General features: G+C 42.9%; 1 protein-coding gene and 1 long non-coding RNA gene across 20 annotated transcripts in view; one reads left to right on the top strand and one right to left on the bottom strand.

The window, feature by feature from the left end:
- The window catches only part of INPP4B (inositol polyphosphate-4-phosphatase type II B), a 461,921-nt gene that overhangs the window by 265,037 nt on the left and 176,252 nt on the right, over nt 1-20,632 (top strand). For all 19 annotated transcript variants that reach the window (XM_053253993.1, XM_053253999.1, XM_053254002.1 and 16 more), the window contains 2 exons: nt 10,791-10,902; nt 19,027-19,099. In XM_053253993.1, the coding sequence (XP_053109968.1) occupies nt 10,791-10,902; nt 19,027-19,099 (185 nt within the window). The remainder of the gene's footprint in view (nt 1-10,790; nt 10,903-19,026; nt 19,100-20,632) is intronic.
- The window catches only part of LOC128326690 (uncharacterized), a 36,208-nt gene continuing 26,346 nt past the window's right edge, over nt 10,771-20,632 (bottom strand). Inside the window, exons 3-4 of the long non-coding RNA XR_008308202.1 lie at nt 16,974-17,011; nt 10,771-10,833 (exon numbers count right to left, since the gene is read on the bottom strand). This is a non-coding gene — a long non-coding RNA (uncharacterized LOC128326690). The remainder of the gene's footprint in view (nt 10,834-16,973; nt 17,012-20,632) is intronic.

Below are 20,632 nucleotides of genomic sequence, written 5' to 3'. Positions count from 1 at the left end.
AACCCGAACTCATCCATGATTTGATTGTGGGTGAAGGGGCCGACCTGGTGTGTATCACCGAGACTTGGTTTGGGGAGGCTAGTGGCCCAGTCTGGTCACATCTTCTCTCTCCAGGGTATTCTGAAGAGGAGCAGATGAGGGGACATGGGCAGGAAGGTAGAGTGACTGTGCTCTATAAGGTTAACATCTCCCTTACCAGGGTCCCTGACAGGGACCATATTGAATGTGTGTGCTTAAGTTTGGGGACCAGGGATAGATTGGGACTTCTGTTGGTGTACTGATCACCCCGCTGCCCAGCAGAATCCCTTACTGAGCTCACGGACTTGTTCGCAGAATTTGCGTTGCCGTCTCCCAGACCTTTGGTGTTGGGGGACTTCAGTGTAATTTCAGGACCAACTTGTCCAGGGCAGCTCAGGAGTTCATAGTGGCATGACAGCTATGGGCCTTTCCCAAGTGGTTTCTGGACCAATGCATGTTGCAGGTCACACACTTGATTTGGTCTTTTACTCTGATCAGGGTGGTGTTCCGTGGGTGGGGAATCCTGTGATTTCCCCATTGTCATGGATGGACCACCATCTGGTTAAGGTTAGGCTTACAACCACTTCCTACCTCTGCAGGGGTGAGGGATCTATTAGAATGGTCTGCTCAAAAAGGTTATTGGACCCAAGAGGATTCCAAAAAGCCTTGGAGGGATTTGATGTTGGCTCTGCTGGTGATCCTGTTGATGCCCTGGTGGAGAACTGGAACAACATGCTCCCCAGGGCAGTAGACACGATTGCTCCCAAGCATCCCCTCCCAGCTGCTTCAAAATTGGCCCCGTATTGCCTCTGCAAGTTCACGTCCAGCGGAGTTGTGCAGGGTTGTGAGGGGATTAGTATCTGCCCCCACTTGCTTGAATCAGAATTTAGAGCCATCAGTTACCTGTTGTGATGTGTTTAATGAATTCTTTTCAGATAAAATCTCTCGTATTTGGGCTCATTTAGATGGAGACTCCACAATTACTGTGATGTCTGAGTTGGAGGTGTCCAGCAACTCCTCTTATGTGATTCGACTGGTTCATTTAAATACCCAGGGCCCAAGCCCTTTAGTGCTTTATAGGTTATAACCAGCACCTTGTATTTTGCCTGGAAACCTATTGGCAGCCAGTGTAGCTCTATCAGAAAAGGAGTAATGTGGTCTCTCCAAGATGAAGACGTTTCCAAATATTCTTCAAGGGCAGCCCCATGTAGAGCACATGGCAGTAATCCAGCCACGACATGACTAACGCATGGGTACATAAGAACACAAGAACAGCCCTGCTGGATCAGGCACAAGGCCCATCTAACAAAACATATACTAAAAAGTATATATACCGTGTAGAGAGTTCCCTGCAACTGGTATTGAGAGGCATCATGCCTCTGAGGCTGGAGATGGCCCACAGCCACCAGACTAGTAGCCATTGATAGACCTTTCCACCAAGAATCTGTCTAAATTATGTATTTATGTATTTATTTGATTTCTATGCCACCCTTCCAAAAATGGCTCAGGGCAGTTTACACAGAGAAATAATAAATAAATAAGATGGATCTCTGTCCCCAAAGGGCTCACAATCTAAAAAGAAACATAAGATAGACACCAGCAACAGTCCCTGGAAGTACTGTGCTGTGGGTGGATAGGGCCAGTTACTCCCCCCCTGCTAAATCACTTTGCATTTAACACCTGCAGAACATTTACAGTTGCTTGCTATGTTATTTCCTTAACAAATAAAATTAATATAGAAATCATCATCCTTTTTCTCTTCACAAATCAACTTAATTAGTTCAGTTTTACACAGCTAGAATACAGATTGGAGTTTCTGGTTGTGATTTACCTCAGGCAGATGGGTATCAGCTTGGCTTTACAAACTAGGAAGGTGTGCAAAAAAGTAGACAAAAACTTATATTCGGGTTCAATGACATTTTATTTATTACTTGACCTATCTGGAACTAGAAATTCAGTGCATAGTTTCATAGTTTTAATCAGTGAATCTGCATGGAAATTATAGTTGTGTAGAATGGAAAGTGTTGTCATAAATCTAAAAATATGTTCTTATCATCAAGAATTGCAGTTAACAGAGTGTATACACATTATTGGACCACAACATTTAGTTGTGTGCATTATGAGATGGGAAAGGCTCATCTCATTGACACTAGACCAGCTGAAACTGAGTGCCATAATTCCAAATCTGCATGCAAATATGCAGTTAGCTTTCCTCTGGGTTCCTAAGCTAATTTTGTGGGGGTGAAGGGATGGCCACAGGAACCATTTGGCTGTTCATATTTTGATTTAATCAAGAGTTTTAAATAGCAATCCAAACACATATAGGAAACATTAGATTTAAATGTTCAGAAAATGGTAATAACAAATGTTAATTGCATGGAATACATTTCTGTTGGGTAAAGAGCACAGACAGTGAACCCTACAGACCACAGTTCCTAAACAATAAATTATTGTTCTGCAGCTAGTCTCAGATTGTTTATTTCTTACTCTTTTATAATGTCTGCTAATGCATGAGTATTTACTCTGTTAAAGGCACTGGCCCTGGGGTTTTTGGTCAGCACCCTAATGTTCAGGCTTTGGGGGGAAATTAGCTATTACAGGGGTCAGCTTCACCAGTTTTAATTTGTGCAAATATTTGGACACAAGAAATGACTGGATTGAGACATAGTTTCAAAATTAAAAGAATATAATTTATTTTGAAGGAGAGGGATACAGGAAGATAATTGTGTGGTTAAAGCAATTAAGAATATGTTGCTAGATAAGTCTACTACTGTGAGGTATTTTAGCTTAAAGTCTAATAAAAATACATTTCTAAGTAAACCAACTGCAATTAGGTGTTTTAGCTTAAAGTCTAATTTGTATGAGTTCCCAGGCGGGCAAGAGCAAAGAGCCTCGAGAGATAAATGTAAAGGGGATTGGATTTAAGACAGGGGAGCAGAGATAGTTTCACAGCCCGAAGAGAGGTGAAGGCTCATATTCCCTTGATCTGGATGATAGCAATAGCAATAGCACTTACATTTATATACCGCTCTATAGCCGAAGCTTTCTAAGCGGTTTACAATGATTTAGCATATTGCCCCCCAACATTCTGGGTACTCATTTTACCAACCTCGGAAGAATGGAAGGCTGAGTCAACCTTGAGCCCCTGGTCAGGATCGAACTTGTAACCTTCTGGTTACAGGGCGGCAGTTTTTTACCACTGCACCACTAGGGGCTCATATGATGAGATCCAGGGGCTCCTGGAAGGACTGCAGAGTCTCGCTCCTCAGCATGATGGGAAGCAGGAGGAATGTAGAAGATTAATAGAGGGAGAGGTGCCCACAAGAAAAGCTTATCCATGGGTCCAGCTTCTTATGGGTGCAAAGCAAGCTGGATGGATTGGCACAAGGACCGATCCAGATAATGATTTCAAGTTCTTTATAGGTTGTAGGAGGGCACAAGCAGTGCCCAGTGGAGTCGCAAGAAGAGCATATGAGGGAGCACAAAGGTTGCTGGTTGTATAGCACAAGGTGGAGTATACAAGGAAGCATGAAGATTGTTTGCTGGGGTCCTTGGAGCCTCCAGTGTATTAGCATAGCACAGTAGAGCATACTGGGTCATGGAACTGGGGATACTTATATCCCAAAACATGCCTTGGGGCACATTCGTGCTGTCGTACTTTGCTGATTATAGGGGCCAGGGTGAGCCTGGACAGAATGTATTGTGTCTGATCATTCTTCCTGGGTGTAACAATGTGGGGATCGCCTTTTGTGTAGAAGGCTGATTGTGATGAAAATCAGAGTATGCAGGTGTGAGATGGGCTCTCAAAATCAGAGTATGCAGAGCATCCGTGCTGGGAGGGGCTCTCCAGTAATCCTATCAATGATTTCAATGGATACACTTCCAGGTCTACTCACTGACTCATCTCCTTTGTGATGGGGAGAACATTACTTCACTACCTTATCTGCCTTTCTTCTTCTTGGCATAATAGGCTCCTTAGCGTGTTGTTATATCCTGTGAAAGGAGGGAGGAGAGTGAGGTGGTTCACTCTAAGTTTAGAGTTGCTTTGGATGCCAGTTAACTTTCAAGTCTACTTAGCTGGGGTCCCCAGTTTAGGGAGGGACGTGCATCTGGATCCCTGTTCCAATTTGCTTGTTGCAGCCAAATCTAGGGGTGACTAGCCCACTGCCAATTAAGTGACATGCCCCCTATAAACTGAGAGCTCACATTGCGGTGCAACTCCTGAGCATATCCAAAGTGCAGTCTCCAAGCCTGGAGATGCAGCTGCAAACAGGGAGGCTCCTGGAAGTTGGGTAGAATAAACGTAGCTGGTAGCAACTCGTAGTAACAATTTGAGTGCAACTTTCTTTACTTTGGATCACCTGGAGGATATCCACAGCAGGGACTTTCAGATAATCAGATGTTTTGGATAAACAAAAGTGATATTTGCACAATACTTTATTGACAGATGGGGGGGGGCTATATTCTGGTTTGTAGTTCTGTATTTTTTGTCATTGCATTGTGTCTTGGAGGCTTTTCATTTTCCCTATCTTGTTCATTCTTAAGTTACATTTTTATTGGATATGTTTTAAATTTATTGGCTATTTTCTTAGATTTATTTACATGCTTGGAATACAGGATCTTGCTGCCTGAGAGCTCTCATGATATGATTTAAATTTCTCATTTTGACAGGATGATGGGTTATTCTCAGAGTACTGATGTGGTTCTTTGTTGTTGGGATATCTGTAGTTTTAAAAAGTAATGTTTTCTTTTTTCATTCTGTGATTTAAGATTTTCAAAATCATGGTTTGTTTTTTAAGGATAGGGTGGGCATGCAGATGGGATTCTGCATTTAAGGTCAAGTCTATAATTGGCCATTGTTAAGTACACTATGGAAACTCATCATATAAGCAGTAGAATTTTAAAGGTTCTGGGTAGTAGTATAAAGTATAGATGAGGGATCTATGGCTGATTTACTTAGTTTAACTGACTAATTGATGAAGATCAGTTTTTCACTAGTGAAAGCTAATATTAATAGATATAGATGCAAATCAAGGGCACATTTTGTTTTTATGAAGCTATTTTGGTCCTGGTATGTTAATGTAATGTCACCTTAAGTGGTGCAGCAGGGAAATGCTTGACTAACAAGTAGAAGGTTGCTGGTTCAAATTCCCGCTGGTACTATATAGGGCAGCAGCGATATAGGAAGATGCTGAAAGGCATCATCTCATACTGCGCAGGAGGAGGCAATGGTAAACCATTGAGCCAGTGTGGTGTAGTGGTTAGAGTGCTGGACTAGGACCGTGGAGACCTGAGTTCAAATCCCCATTCAGCCATGATACTTGCTAGGTGACTCTGGGCCAGTCACTTCTCTCTCAGCCTAACCTACTTCACAGAGTTGTTGTGAGGAAGAACTTAAGTATGTACTACACCACTCTGGGCTCATTGGAGGAAGAGCGGGATATAAAATGTTAAATAAATAAATAAATAAATACACTTTTCCTGTATTCTACCAAAGAAAACCACAGGGCTCTGTGGGCGCCAGGAGTCAAAATCAACTTGATGGCACACTTTACTTTATGTTAAGGTAATACCACATGGAAAGAAAATATTAAAATTATGGTGTTTCTTCTAATAAAGGCCAGTAAAATTGTAATTTTATGTATAGATTTTTATCATCCCAGTATTAAAGGCATTTATAACATTTAAAAACAAAATTAGAATACATACAATAAAATTGCAAACAGCTTCTGCTTAAGTAACAGCATACAAAATTGCCCTGAACTGTCAAAGCAGCAGCATCTCTATCTGGTGTATCTTGTCGTTTTTCTAGTATTCTCAACAGCAAGGCCAGTGCCAGCTTGTACTGGGCCCCCCACCCCCCTGGTGCACTACTGGCAGCTCCCTTTGGCCTACCTGGCAGGCAAAGAAGTAGTGCTGCTGTAGCCACTGGCCCGAACTCATCTGTTTCTTCCTCCCCCTTGCGTAGGGTGGGAGTGAAGAGGCTGTGCCAAAGGCCTGTGCTGCACCGCCTTCCTTCCCTTACCCTTGGAGAGTGGGAGCAAAGAGGAGGTGCTGCTGAGGTCTTTGCTATCTCCCCTGGTTCCATTGGCTGATTCTGGGGTGTTGGGTGGCAAATATAGTGAATGTGCCAGTTGTCTGACTTGCAGCCTTCATGAAGGGAGCCAGCTGGATCTTGGGGGCAGACATAGGGTCATGGGTCTGGGTGGATATGCACTGCTGGGCCCATGTCTGTCTTGGCCCTTCATGACACTGGCACTATCCTGAGGTTTAATGATAGTCAAATTCATTTTAAATGTAACAGATTTTAACTGACTGATAACCAATTGCCTTTTAACCAACTGATAACTAAAACATTTTAAAAGTACCTGCAGCTCTCCTGCCTCCATCAAATCAGGACTAATTTATTATCTGGCACCCTGGATTAACATTCAAGTGCACAGTCTGCTCCTGTAACACATTTTCTTGTACAGAATTTTAGTATGAAAGAATGGGAAAATCTCTGATGACAGCATGTAGGAAATCATCTGCAGATCCCTCCCCCCCGCCCAACTGATCAATTTTGTTTTTGTCACTCTGAGCAATTCATTTTGACAGTGAGTACATTTGTGTTTTCTCTGAGCATAAACCCTTGATCAGGAACTTGTAGTTGATTCCTTAAATGAATTCTCTTTTCTGTTTGGGAAATAAATTCTGATTAATTCTGTTTGGAATCTTTTAAAAAATCCCCAACAAGGATAAGAATAAGATTGTCTTTATAGCCTTGTGGTATGATTGACAGTCTAGATACATTTGTGTTGCTACTGGAATCCAGGACAACATACAGGATTAAACCTGTGACAGCCTGTAATTCATAGTTTAATAGTTGAATATTTAATCTAAACTGGCAAGAAGACAGAAGTTTAGCATTTTCATCAAAACAGTCTAATCTGTAATAAAGTGATACTCTTTACCAGTGCATCTGTCATGACAACTGGGCTTTTAAAAGGTATATGTGACCTGGCAACTACCACTTGTTTTGCATATTCCTTTCTTCTCACTTAGATTTCTTGGTTAGTGTAGCCTGTTTTACTTATATTGTTGTGATAGAAACTAAGTAGTTTATTACTGCATCAATGTAATAAACTGTAGTAATTCAGATGGAAGAAGTACTTTTCCTGGGAACTGGGAAGCCTCTGGCAAAATATGGTTTGCATGACATTGTGGAAGCAGATAAGCTATCAGCAAGTCCACCTTTGGTTCAAATTCACTGATGGAATTTGCCCTTTGACACATGACAAGTAAGGGAACTGAAAAACCCCTGAACTATAGTCCAGTGTGATTACTTTGCAACCTGCTTGGTAGATGAGGGTTTTAAAAAGATGTACAGGAGAACCTCGTTATTCGCTGAACCGCTATTTGCGTTTCCGCATATCCGCGGGGTTTCTCATTGACATCCTTTTTCAGTATTCATGGATACAAAGGGGTTAAAAACCATGTATCGGTAGTTCCTAGGGTGCCAGAAGTGATAGCTGAGAGCCCTCTTGGAACCTAGGAGGAGCCAGTTTGTGGCTCATTCAAAAACAAAACCTGACTCCCCCCCCCCAACTTTTTGTGGTTTGGGGGAGACATTATGCCCTTTGGAGTGCATTTCTGGGCACATTGGGGGATCCATAGAGTATGCCACAGTAAGTTCTGGGTGTAGTTACTATAAATCTCAGCCTTCATACTCATAAGGAAATTCAGCCTCCCTGCCCCTGTTGTTGGTATTGTTGTTGGAATATTATTTGCAATTTGCTATAGCAGCCAAGAAGCACAATTAGTTTGAATAGCACCTAGCTCACTAGGCTATACGCCCTATAAAATGGCAATTGCAGTTGTTAGTAGATACCCCCATGCTTCAAAGGTATTTTATGATGGCAATGGCCAAAGGAATGCCCCCAAAAGCGGGCGGGGGGGGGACCAAGGCTACAAACCAGATGTAAATGTGGAGTGTGGCGCTTGGAAGCAAATCTGAACCTGTAGGGTTAAAGTAACACGTTGACTTGTATACAATGCGCAGGTGCGAAAGCTATTTACTGTTGATTATATAATGATGGGTGGGCTGCTAGAGCAGGCAGGCGGCTGCACTCAGAGCTTTTGCTAGCATAAATAAAGCTTTGTTGAAACTCTGATTTCTGGTGTCTGGTGGGGAAATTACCTAACAAAAAAAACGAACGTCAGGGAGGATCTCTCCCACATCTAACAATTTTGGCGACTCCGATGCCGGGACCTTGGTTGCCTGGACTGCCCCGGGACTCCACAATATCTGCCAGCCAGCAACAGGAACCCTTGGTCCCTCAGGCATTTGATCAGTGAGTCCTTGGGCATACTTAGGCTGTAAAGAGGTTGGACTTGGTGCCCCACCAGTGTCAGACTTCAAAACTTTTTTTTTGCCCCGATTCAAAACTAAAGAGGGAAGAGAAAACAAGAACATGGTACCACAACTGCAGGTGAGCTGGGTCTTGGGACGCTATTAGAGCGCCCTCCATGGAAAGTGGAACAACCAAGGGATACCAGTATCACATTAAGTTAGGGAAATGGGAGCCGGGGAAAATAAAATTCCCCCAGTGACCCCGTTGTGGAAATTCCTGCAGGCATGGGAGGCAGGTAAGCTCCCAGTACAGATTGGTATGTCTAAGGGTCAAGCCATCACTTTAAATAAGTCATGGCAGCAGTTCTTTGATGAATCGGGAAGGCAAATTTGGCCAGCATGGGGCACTTTTGATTATTGTTGGTTAAAACTTTTAAGAGAGACACTCGAGACGTTTATGCCTAGCCAGATGGATTACTGGTATTGTTGGGCATAACTTTCTGCTGGAAAGTGTCTGTCGAATGTGACTGCGCTACCGCCACCGCCCTATGGCACTATGAGTTTCCCATCGGGTGCGACTGTAGGGCCTGCCAAGGAAACCCCAGAGGCCCTCCTGGCGCCGTTGCAGACACAGTGGATTGCCCAAGGGGGCAATGCCAGCCCTGCAGGGAGGCGAGTGCATATGCCTTTCCCCCCCGGGAGACATTGTAATTTGGCAGCAATCTATCCCCTCCTTTCAAAAGGACGCCCAGCAAGTGATTAGACGCTTCAGGACTATAGTGTGCGCACATGACCCCATGTGTGCTGATATTACAGAACGTTTAGATACCCTTCTGACTCCGGATGAAAGAACCCAAGTTTATGCAAATTGTCTAAATCTGGAGGGGGGCCAAGGAGCTGTTACCCTCTGGCCTAGGGTAAATCCCGCCTGGAATTATAATGTGGATGTGGACTGGAGAACCTTTGAGAGAGCAAAGGAAACCTTCTTCAAAGCTCTAGAGCAGGGTTTCTTAACCTTGGGCCCCCAGATGTTGTTGGACTACAACTCCCAGAATCCCCAGACATGTCATTTGTGGTTGGGGATTCTGGGAGTTGTAGTCCGACAACACCTGGGGTCCCAAGGTTAAGAAACCCTGCTCTAGAAGAAAGATCCCCAAAGCCCATAAACTAGGAAAAAATTCATTCCATTGTCCAGTTAACTGATGAAAACCCAGATGCTTATTATGGTCGCCTGTGCGAAGGAGCTCTGAGATATGCTCAGCTAAATGCAGAAAACAAACACGATCAAAAAGCCATCACAACTGTGTTTGTAAATCTAGCAGCCCCAGACATTCGGGCTTATTTCCACTAGTACTTTCTCCCACATCTAACAGTATTAACATACTATATTGCATTAAGAACACTGATTTAAAAATCAATACTGTGGTTATTCATTCGTATAACACAATTCTGCTTTCTAACTTGCTGCTATTAGCATTGGCTTCAGCCCCTGCACACACACCCCAAAAAAGAGTGTTGCTCAAATCTGCCCGATTCCATATTGAAGCAAATGTGGACCCACTGTTCTGTAGGCCATTTTAGAAAAGAGGGTTATCCTGTGAATAACTGCTCTGCAGTTTAGCTGCATGCTGTCTATAGCCTGCCTAAATATAACCCTTTCTTGTCCAAAAGTACACTGGCAAAGTTTTCTTTTATAAATGCATTACTTCTGTTTTTAAATTCTAAGCCATGTGCTCCAAATTAAATGGAGCATTTAAGAATAAATAACTCACACTAGATTACTAATTCTTTCAGTGGGGCACATTGCAGAGAGAGAGAGAGAATCTTTCCAAAGAGAGAGAGATGCATATAAATTGCATCTTTGTAGAGCTCACAGATTTTTTTTTATTTTTAGTGATAGAAACTGATGAAAGTCATGCATTTTGTTGATTTTGGAGAAAGCACAGTTTAATTTTAGAAAATATTTTCTAAATGTTGATCTTTCAAGCCTATCATGGCACATTTGGATATCTTCTTGTATATTAATTTCCAAATACTCTGTACACTCACAGACAGCTAATGTGTGTGGCTTGAGTAAAGTAAACAGCAGTTTGGAGATGAGTGGGTCTTGTCATTTGTTGAATTTGGTGGTAGTTGCTGCAGATAAAATTTGTATTATGTTTTCTTCAAAATTATTGTCATAGGAGACAGCTCATTACAATGTACTACAGGCTGCAAAATTAACTTTGATACAAAGTACTTTGCTTTTTATGTATTCTACATATTCAAAATGAGTACATATCTGACCCATCATGTTGAGGCTAAAGTTGCAAATACACATTTTGTCCTGAATAGATTTCACATTGAATAACATTACTTTAATTTTGATGATATTGGTCACAAAGAGAAAGAGAAAATAAAATTACTCCTACCCCCTGACCCCGGCAATTTCTTTTTTCAGGAGCTCGGATGGTGGAAAGACAGTTGGCACCATAGATGTCAGCCTGGTGAAGATGGGGGAAGCCGAGGATGGGGAGACAGATCACATCACAACAGATGTGCAGGGACAAAAGGTAAGAATCCAGCTCAGTGCACAAATTAAATTATAATGATGAGATATTCCAGATGCCTTTATATTACTATAGCCACAATAAACTGTTTGCATTTTAAAATAAAATTGAAGGAGGCCTCTGTAGAATAAAGTACGGCATGAGTGTTCAGCTCTCCAAACTAAAAATACTCTTGGATGGAACAGAGTTCTGTTACAGAAGTTTAACTTGCATTTATTAGAACAAAAGTGCTAATTTTAACATCAATCAAGTGCAATTTAGCTAAGAACAGTGTGTGAGGTATTCTGGATGGACTGCCACCCTGCTTCACAACTCCTCCAAACTCTACTCGGATGGAAAATTGAGCTTTAAATATCACTTTTCTTTTCTTTTAAGGAAAGGCTATGGATTAGCTGATGCATATTGAACTGATATTATTTAAGCATAACATTTCCACTGAATGTCCGTCACAGTTCTTTTTCTCCCAGTTCCCATATGTTCAAGTGTGAACACATGTTCAGTATGCACCAGCTACTCCTTAGCCTTTGCTCATTCTTTGATTCTATCATCTTTGCTCTGAGATGAATGGACTTACCAGGTCTGAGCTCATTGCATAGGAACATAAGCAATTGCCATATTCTGAGTCAGACCACTAGTCCATCTAGCTCAGTATTGTCTACACAGACTGGCAGTGGCTTCTCCAAGGTTGCAGGCAGGAGTCTCTCTCAGCCCTATCTTGGAGAAGCCAGGGAGGGAACTTGAAACCTTCTGCTCTTCCCAGAGTGGCTCCATTCCCTGAGGGGAATATCTTACAGTGCTCATACATGTAGTCTCCCATTCACATGCAACCAGGGCAGACCCTGCTTACCTAAGGGGACAAGTCACCCAAATGTGCCATGTTATGCTTCTGTGATGTCATCAGGAGTGCAATGGAGAGCATCCTGCTTCCGCATCTTTAAACCTCTCTGCTTCCAACCTTCCTTTCAACCATGTTTGCTAGCCTGACTTGCTGCTCTTGAGAGGGTAGAAGACTTGGCCCCTCCCCTTTCTGAAACCTGCCAATACATGGCAGGATCTATGAGAAATGTAGTTTTCCCAGCCCTACTAACATTGTCAGTACAGTGCCACTGGAAAAAACTACAAGGTATTGGTCCTCCTGGTGCTTGGCTCACAGTCAGTATGCCATGGGGAGAGAGAACTGGAGCAGCAAAGAAGTTTTAATGGGTGAGTGGAAAAGATAAGAGAGATTTGCAGGGAGGTGGAATGAAAGACATGATATCTTCTGTAAGGTAAGGTAAAGTGTGCCGTCAAGTCGATTTCAACTCCTGGAGCCCACACAGCCCTGTGGTTGTCTTTGGTATAATACAGGAGGGGTTTACCATTGCTTTCTCCCACGCAGTATGAGCTGATGCCTTTCAGCATCTTCCTATATCGCTGCTGCCTAATATAGTGCCACTGGTAAGTGGGGATTTGAACCGGCAACCTTCTGCTTGTTAGTCAAGCATTTCCCCACTGTGCCACTTAAGTGACTAGGGTATCTTCTGTAGCTTGGATTAAAATCCTAGCTGGATAATAACTTTTGGAACCACAATGCCTACTACTTATTTGAGGTACAAGCCACCAGGATTTTTATAATTCTGATCCAGGTATTTTTGAGCCACTTGGTGGGTGACATCACCAGAATGATAATGCGTGGATGTGTTATCATATATCTTAACTGTGTTAAGTAGTATTGAATCAAGTATGCTGCTTGATTTGATTGGGAAATCTAGGATTGATTGATTTAGGTGGGAAATACAGGATTGATGCTATTGCAAGAAAATTGTGAAGTGTTGCTTCTCATTACCATATTGTTTTTTATTCTGGTTTTAGATAGCTGTGTTAGTTTATTGTAGTAGGCAAACTGGTAGCACTATGTAGACTGACTGTCAAGATGTTTTAATTATATGCTTGAGCATTATTAGAGCTTTCATGGGCAACAGCCCACTTCAAGATGCAAAGTAGGAACTAGTTGAAGCACAGTAGAAAGATAGGTAAAAAGCATTATCAAGTTGTTAAAGGAACAGTACTAATACACACTAAGTGGAATCTTTGTAGTGTGAAAGGAAACCATAATATGTATTAAATTCTTTGCTGATCGTGTTAGGGGCTTTTTCCTGAACTCTGCTCAGCTGTTTCCTGTTCCATGCCTCCACCACGATTGTTCTTTATAAGAGCCATTATTCTCAGGTCTGTGATGCTATTTCCCTGACTGGTTTCTTGGTGGTGTTGCTTGTGATATCAAGTTTGTGACTACTTAATCATTTGTCTTAAGAACAGTTATGTTTGCCCTGTGCAGAGGTTGAGAGACATTTGGTGCATGATGTGAAGTGCACCACACTGATGGATGTGCAAGTATAGGTGCCATATATTTGGTAGATGGTGCCAATGGTTCTGCACGCAGTATTACTTGATTAAAGAGCTTAACTGGCATCTAGGTTTAATGCATGGTCTTGTGCTTTGTTGTAAATTAATGAGAAGGTTTGAAGCTCCTCCTGGCGGGCTACTCCATGGTGGACCAGGTGAGAGGATGTTGGCGAGGAGGTGGGGTGGCTGTGGTCTATAATAAAACCTTTTCCCCTACCAGGATCCCATCAGGGAATTGGCCTATATTGAATCTGTGTACCTAAGTCTAGGGACCAAGGATAGACTGAGACCTGTTGGTGTACTGATCACCCCGCTGCCCAATGGAGTTCCTAACTGAGCTGACAGAGCTGGTTACAGAGTACATTGGGGTGGCCCAGGTTGTTGTTGGGGGACTTCAATGTCTATTTCAGGACTAGGTTGTCAGGAACAGCTAAGGAGTTTCAGGACCAGGTTGTCTGGAGTTCATAATCATGATGATTATGGGCCTATTCCATGTCTCTGGACCGACACATGATGCTGGTCACTCACTCGATTTGGTCTTTTGCTCTGATCAGGGTTGTGTTCAATGGGTGGGGACTCCTGTCATCTCCCCATTGTCATGGGCGGATCACCATTTAGTTAAGTTAGGACTTGCAACCACAACCCACCTTCAGAGATGAAGGACCTATTAGATTGGTCCACCCAAAGAGGTTATTGGATCCAATAGGATTCCAAGAAGCCTTGGAAATGTTCAGAATTGGCTCTGCCAGTGATTCTGTTGATGCTCTGGTGCAAACAAGGAAAAATGAAACTCACTACAGCAGTAGACACAATTGCTCCTAAGTGTCCTCTAGGACCTGCTTTAAAGTCAGCCCCATGGTATTCGGATGAACTGTGGGAGCTGAAGTGGCGAGGTAGACAACTAGAGCGCAAATGGAGGAAGACTCGGTGTGAATCTGATAGGTTGCAACACAGAGCACATTTGAAGATCTATGCTCTGGCAGTGCGGGAGGCAAAAGAAACAGCTCTTTTCTGCCTGCATTGCTTCCATGAATTCACATCCAGCTGAGTTGTCTAGGGTCATGAGGGGGCTAGTATGTACCTCCTCCCCCTTGAATCTGCACTTGGAATCCTCAGTCACTCACTGTGATGTTTTTAATAGCTTTTTTGATAAAATCTCTCATATCCGGGCCAAGCTGGATTCCACAATTACTGAGAGTCTATTGTGGAGGTGTCCAGCAACCCTTCTTATGAGATTAGATCGGATCACTTTCAGTTTGCAACTCCTGAAGAACTGGACAAACTGCTTTGGACTGTGCATCCTAGAGACTGTTCTCCTGACACTTGCCTAACTTGGCTTAACTCATCTGGTAATAATATTATAAATGCTACTCTTAGGGAAGGCAGGATGCTTCCTTGTCTTAAGGAGGCTAGTATTAGACCACTCTTGAAGAAACCTGCAATGGATCCCTCAGAGTCAGCTAATTACAGACCTGTTTCTAATCTTCCATGGTTGGGCAGGTAGTGGCCTCTCGGCTCCAGACAGTTTTGGATTATACAGATTATCTAGACCCATTTCAAACCGACTTTCGTGTGGGCTATGGGGTTGAGACTGCCTTGGCTCGGCCTGATGGATGATGTCCAATTGACTATCGACAGAGGGAGCATGACCCTTCTGGATCTCTCTGCAACCTTCAATACCATTGACCATGGTATCCTTCCGGATTGCCTAAGGGAGGTGGGATTGTCTGGCACTGTTTTACAGTAGTTCCGTCCCTACCGGTGTTCCCTCTAAGGCGTGCATGTGTTCTTGAGCTCACATTTTTTTGGTTGTCTACTCAATTAATTTTAGATTCTCCTTAAGTTAAATCAGGAAGTCTCCATTCTGAATATACATGCGCACACACACTGCCTTGATTCTGCCACCAGAACAAAATTCATTCCGCACAGAGATGAAAAAAATTAGAGAGAACACTGCTTCCTACCTCTCTGGCAGATTCCAGATGGTGTTGCTTGGAGACTGCACCTGTTTCAGGAGGTCTTCGGCCTGTTCTGGGCCTGCCCTCCATTTTGGTGGCCTTTTGGAGGCCACTGCACATGCCCAATGGGCATCTACACAGTCTGGGTGTTCAGGGGGTGCCAAAACAGAACATGCCTGGTCCAGTTAGAGTCTGGTCTGGAATCTAACCGAACCAGGCAATCTGGTTTTGTGCACACCCTTAATGCTGGTAACCTCCAGGATTGACTACTATAATGCACGCTATGTGGGGCTGTCTTTGTACATAGTCCAGAAAGTACAAATGGTACAGAATGTGGCATCCAGACTGATCTCTGGGTCAACCCGAAGGGACCACATAACACCGAATTTAAAAGAACTGCAATGGCTGCTGATATGTTTCTGGGTGAAATACAAAATGCTGTTTATTACCTGTAAAGCTCTTAATGGCTTGGGTCCAGGGTATTTAAGAGAGCACCTTCTTTGTCATGAGCCCTGCAGCTTTTTATGGTCTTCTGGAGAGGTATGGTTATGATTGCCTCCAGCCTGTTTGGTGGCGACTCAGTGCCAGGCTTTCTCTGTGGATGCCCCAGGGCTCTTTAATGAACTCCCTGTTGAAGTAAGAACATCTTCTCTTTTCAGGAAGACCCTCACGACGCTGTTATTCTTGCAGGCTTTTAACTCGATTTAATTTTAATAATTTGTTTTATGGGATTGTTTTATTGTAGAATTTTAATCTGTTTTTACTTTTGTATATGTCTTAAATTTTGTACAGCGCATATAGATGTACATATCAGGATATATTTTTAAAAGATGGAAAGCAGTCTTATACCAAGTCAGACCATTGGTTCATCTAGGCATTTTCCAGATTAAACCTTGCAACAGGGTCATGACATATCTCCAAAGTGTGCTTCCACTTGTCCTGTGTTGTGACACCGCAGTCCCTACACCAACAGCAGGGCGCAGTTAACATTTCTGATGCCTTGTTTCAGATTTAATCGCTGCAATTTATTGCTATAACACTGTATGTCTGGCGTTAAAAGGTTGCTGTATTTTCCATTTGTTTTCGTGAGACTGCTCCCCCTGCTGGGCACTTTGCTATTTAGGTTTTGAATGAGATTTGCCCGAACCAAATCATTTTGCTGCTGTTGAGCAGGTAACTTGGAAAGCATCCTAGCTCAGTACTTTCTACACTGACAAGCAGTGACTCTCCAAGGTTCCAGGCAGGAGCCTTTCCTAGCCCTGTTTGGAAGTGCCAAATATTGAATCTGGAACCTTCTGCCTATAAGCAGATGCTTTACTACTGACCTGTAGCCCCATCCCCTATGCGAAATACCTGAGAGCAGACAGTGCTTACATGTAATCACCTTTCCAAATACAATCCAAAGTGAGCCCTGCTTAGAAAAGGGTCAATTCATACCACAAGACCAGCTCTCCACCCCAATTATTTCAGCCTATTATTAAAGTCCCTCCTATGGCTTCTTTAATAATATGCTCAAATAATATCATTAAAACATCTTGGCAGTCTACATAGTGCTTCCAGTTACCTTCAAATTCTTGGTTTGACATGAGAGAGACATAGATCACTGAAAATGTAATATGCTTTTAAGTTGCTGTAAACAGATTAACATTGACAGTTTAATAAGGGAATCAGGTCATCAAACCCGACAAGTTGATCGAGATATACTTTAGCCATATAAGCTAAATGACTTACCTCATCAGGGTCAAGGACATTTCAAATCATGCTGTGCTCTGTGAATATAAAGCAGAAGAAAAACATGTAATGGGGATTACCTTTCTGTGAAAGAGAAAAAGGTGACTTGCAAACAAGTGGCACAGCAAAACTCTACCATAAGCACTTGGTGAAGTGGAGAGGGCTTTCTTCATAGAAAGCTGCCATATACTGAGTCAGACCATAGGTCCATCCCACTCAGAATTGTCTACACAGACTGGCAGTGGCTTCTCCAAGGTTGCAGGCAGGAATCTCTCTCAGCCCTATTTTGAAGACACCAGGGAAGGAACTTGGAACCTAGATGTTCTTCCCAGAGCAGCTCCATCCCCTAAGGGGAATATCTTGCAGTGCTCACACATGTAGTCTCCCATTCATATGCAACCAGGGCAGACCCTGCTTAGCTAAGGGGACAAGTCATGCTTGCTACCACAAGACCAGCTCTCTTCCCAGATGTGTCTCTTCCTTCCCAAGTGTGTCTCTTTGCTTGCTTTGAAGATTTCAGTTTTGGCACAGAAACAGAGCCGGACCGGTTCAGAGGCCATGCTGGAGGCCTCCAAACCGGTCCTGTTCCGAGCCGGTCCGGCGGTCCGGCATGGAAGGGGGTTGTAGCTTTAAGGGCGGGGGGTGGTACTCCCCCCCCCCACTGCTCTTCCCTCTCCGGCGCTGTGATTTTAGATGAATATTCTGGGGCGGCAGCGTTCCTCCCTGCCGCCCCTGCCCCCGTCGTTAGCCTGCAAGTGCCAAAGTAAGGATCACGCATGCGCCCGTTCTGCCTGGCACTTGCACACCTGCCGCCGCGTGTGTGCTCCGCTGACATCACACGTCAATGTGTGACGTCAGCGGAGTGCGTGCGCGGCGGCGGCAGGTGCGCACGCGCGGCAGAACGGGCGCATGCATGATCCTTACTTTGGCACTTGCAGGCTAACGACGGGGGCAGGGGCGGCAGGGAGGAACGCTGCCGCCCCAGAATCTTCATCTAAAATCACAGCGCCGGAGGGGGAAGAGTGGCGGGGGGGGAGTACCCCCCCTCCCTTAAAGCTACAGCCACCACCACCCCCGTGCCCGTCCGAACAGGTTCGGAGCCATGCACATTCCTAGTTCACAGTCTGGGAGTACTTCTGGATCAACACCTCTCCCTGATTTCTCAGGTTGAGGCAGTGGCCAGGGGTGCTTCCTATCAGCTATGGCTGATACGCCAGCTACGCCCATTTTAATGGTGTTTTAATGTAAACCGCCCTGAGCCTTTTGGAATAAATATTTTAATAATAAATAAATAAATAAATAAACATGCTCCCTTCACCGATCTTTCCTTCCCTCTGCAGTTATCACCTAGTCTCCTAACTTTTTGTCTCCAGACTCTTGGAGCATGACATTGATTCCTGTTGTCTCCATCCTCTCTTGTCCAACTCTGCATCTGGTCTCCTGATCTGATCTGATCAGGCTGAGAAGAAATTGTAGGAAAAATCTTGTTTCATTTTTGACAAGTCTTGTAAATAAATTTCAATTGTTTGTGTAAATGAGTTTCTCTCTACTCTTGAATTCCTTGCTCCATCCATAGAGCAAAGTATATTATCAGGATATTGATCAATATGTTAATTTCCTAGTAATATTATTGAGAGTTGACATATCAAGGAACTGAAATTATATACAAAAAGTGGCCGACATTCTGCACAGTGGAACATTGACATTAGGACTTGCTGGCACTCAATATGAAAGGCAGCCCGAATGGTGTAGTGCAACAGGACCACTGCGAAACGACTTAAAATGGCTTCTGGGAAGTTGTGCAGTTCTACATCCATTGTTTAAAATGAGCATTGTAGCCCTCTCACATTAAGGTGTCGGGGCTGCCTTTCACATTGTGTGGCAGCCACTTTGGATCCCTAATGCTGATGTTGTGCTGCATGGAATGCCAACCAGTATATTTAGCATAGCAGACTCCTGCATATAATGGCAAAATCAGTATGTTCTTCTTTATTATTCTCTTTATGTTTATCTTTATGTTTATATTCAAAATGTTTTAACATTTGTTTTGTAGTGTGCCTTGGTTTCTGAGTGTACATCTCCTGAAAACCTCAGTAGTAAAGACAACTTACCTTTATTAAATGCAGGTATGTAGATTAAATCTATAGTGGTGGCAATAATTAATGTGCAATGCTGTGCTATATTTATATAATTGGTGGGAGGAGCCAGAGAAGCAAGACCCATGGTGATATGATTTCTAACAAGAACCCATTATGACCCAGTGTTTTTCAGTGGCTAGAGTCCTCGGTAATACCACCACCTTGCAAAATGTTTCAAAGTTATTTTAATGAAATACTCAAGTTGGGGCATATTAACTCTGACAAACATATTATTTGGGGAACAATTAACTCTAACAAAGTTAAAAATTCTTCTTAATCATTAGCCTAGATTCTTGTATAATTCACCTTTCTATTCAAATGATAAAGATGCATGCATTTTCCACTGGTTGCATTTTGGCTGTAATGTGCATACGGAAATATTTGGATTTCAACAGTGAACGGACATGGAAACACACAAGTTAATGATGTTTATCCTCTGTATTTCAGGATCTTGAGTTGTTTGTTGTGCAATTCTGGAAGCAGAACAAGGGGAAAACATCCCTTGTGACTTATGAAATCTCTAAAGCTCTAGGCTATTGGCATTCTTCTTGAGTATTCCTCTTCATATGTGGAACTCAAGCCCCAAGTGAATTATGAAGCACTTATTGAGTGAATAGGGATGAAGAATGAATGGCTAATCTCATAGTTGCTCATCACTATTCCATTTTTATCTCAAGAGATTTTGGTTTTACGGCTATTCATATATCAGTTTAGAATCTTAAAATTAAAATTTTCTTCTGTGTGTGTGTGTGTGTTGAAAATGTGATATTTTTTAAAAAGCAAGAGATGATTCAAGAAAGGCTCATGGTCGTATTAGGAAGTGGAGGCCCTCTAACAGTCTTCCCTTTTCACTGCTCCTTCCCAGGGAAGTATGTTCTCTCTCTTTATCCTTTCTATGAAGGTCAGTATCAAAATGACCAAAATGCGTGTCCCTCTCCACATTCCATGCAAGTATTCAGTGCAAACACATCATGCAAAAACAAGCACATGATGCAGAAGAACTGTTAACTTATCTGTCATCGTTGGTGTTTATCTTTAAAGCAGCTGCAGGGAATGCTGAATTGAATTGCAGTATTGGCAGTGAAAGAGGTTGATTTCAGTAAAGGAACCACAAGGAAAATTTAAGAAGAAAGAAATGAGTCAAAGATGGCAAAAGTCCAAGGACAGCAAACAAAGAGTTCAGTACAAATAGGCATTAATATATAGTATAATGTAAAAGATCTGGAATAAGGTCTAAATATATGCTTCAAAGTACACTCAGCATATTGATTAAAAAAAAATCCGGTATACCCTTTCTACAATACAATTCATAAGCAGCAATTTCCAAAACAGGATTTAAGTTCTAAATGGTATAATAGATTGTTGCTGGGGATTATGGGAATTGTAGTTCAGCAACATCTGGAGAGCCAACATCTGGAGAGCCATACACCCCTGGGAGGTGTATCGAAATCGAATAAATAATTTATCAGTGTGTAGGCAGATTGCAGAAGTGAAACATCATGTCCCAGAGGAGCAAGAAGC

Source organism: Hemicordylus capensis, chromosome 5, assembly GCF_027244095.1.
Source record: "Hemicordylus capensis ecotype Gifberg chromosome 5, rHemCap1.1.pri, whole genome shotgun sequence".
In the NCBI taxonomy this organism is placed as follows: domain Eukaryota; kingdom Metazoa; phylum Chordata; class Lepidosauria; order Squamata; family Cordylidae; genus Hemicordylus; species Hemicordylus capensis.
Note: the sequence above shows the minus strand (reverse complement) of the source record. Positions and strands in the feature narration are given on the sequence as shown.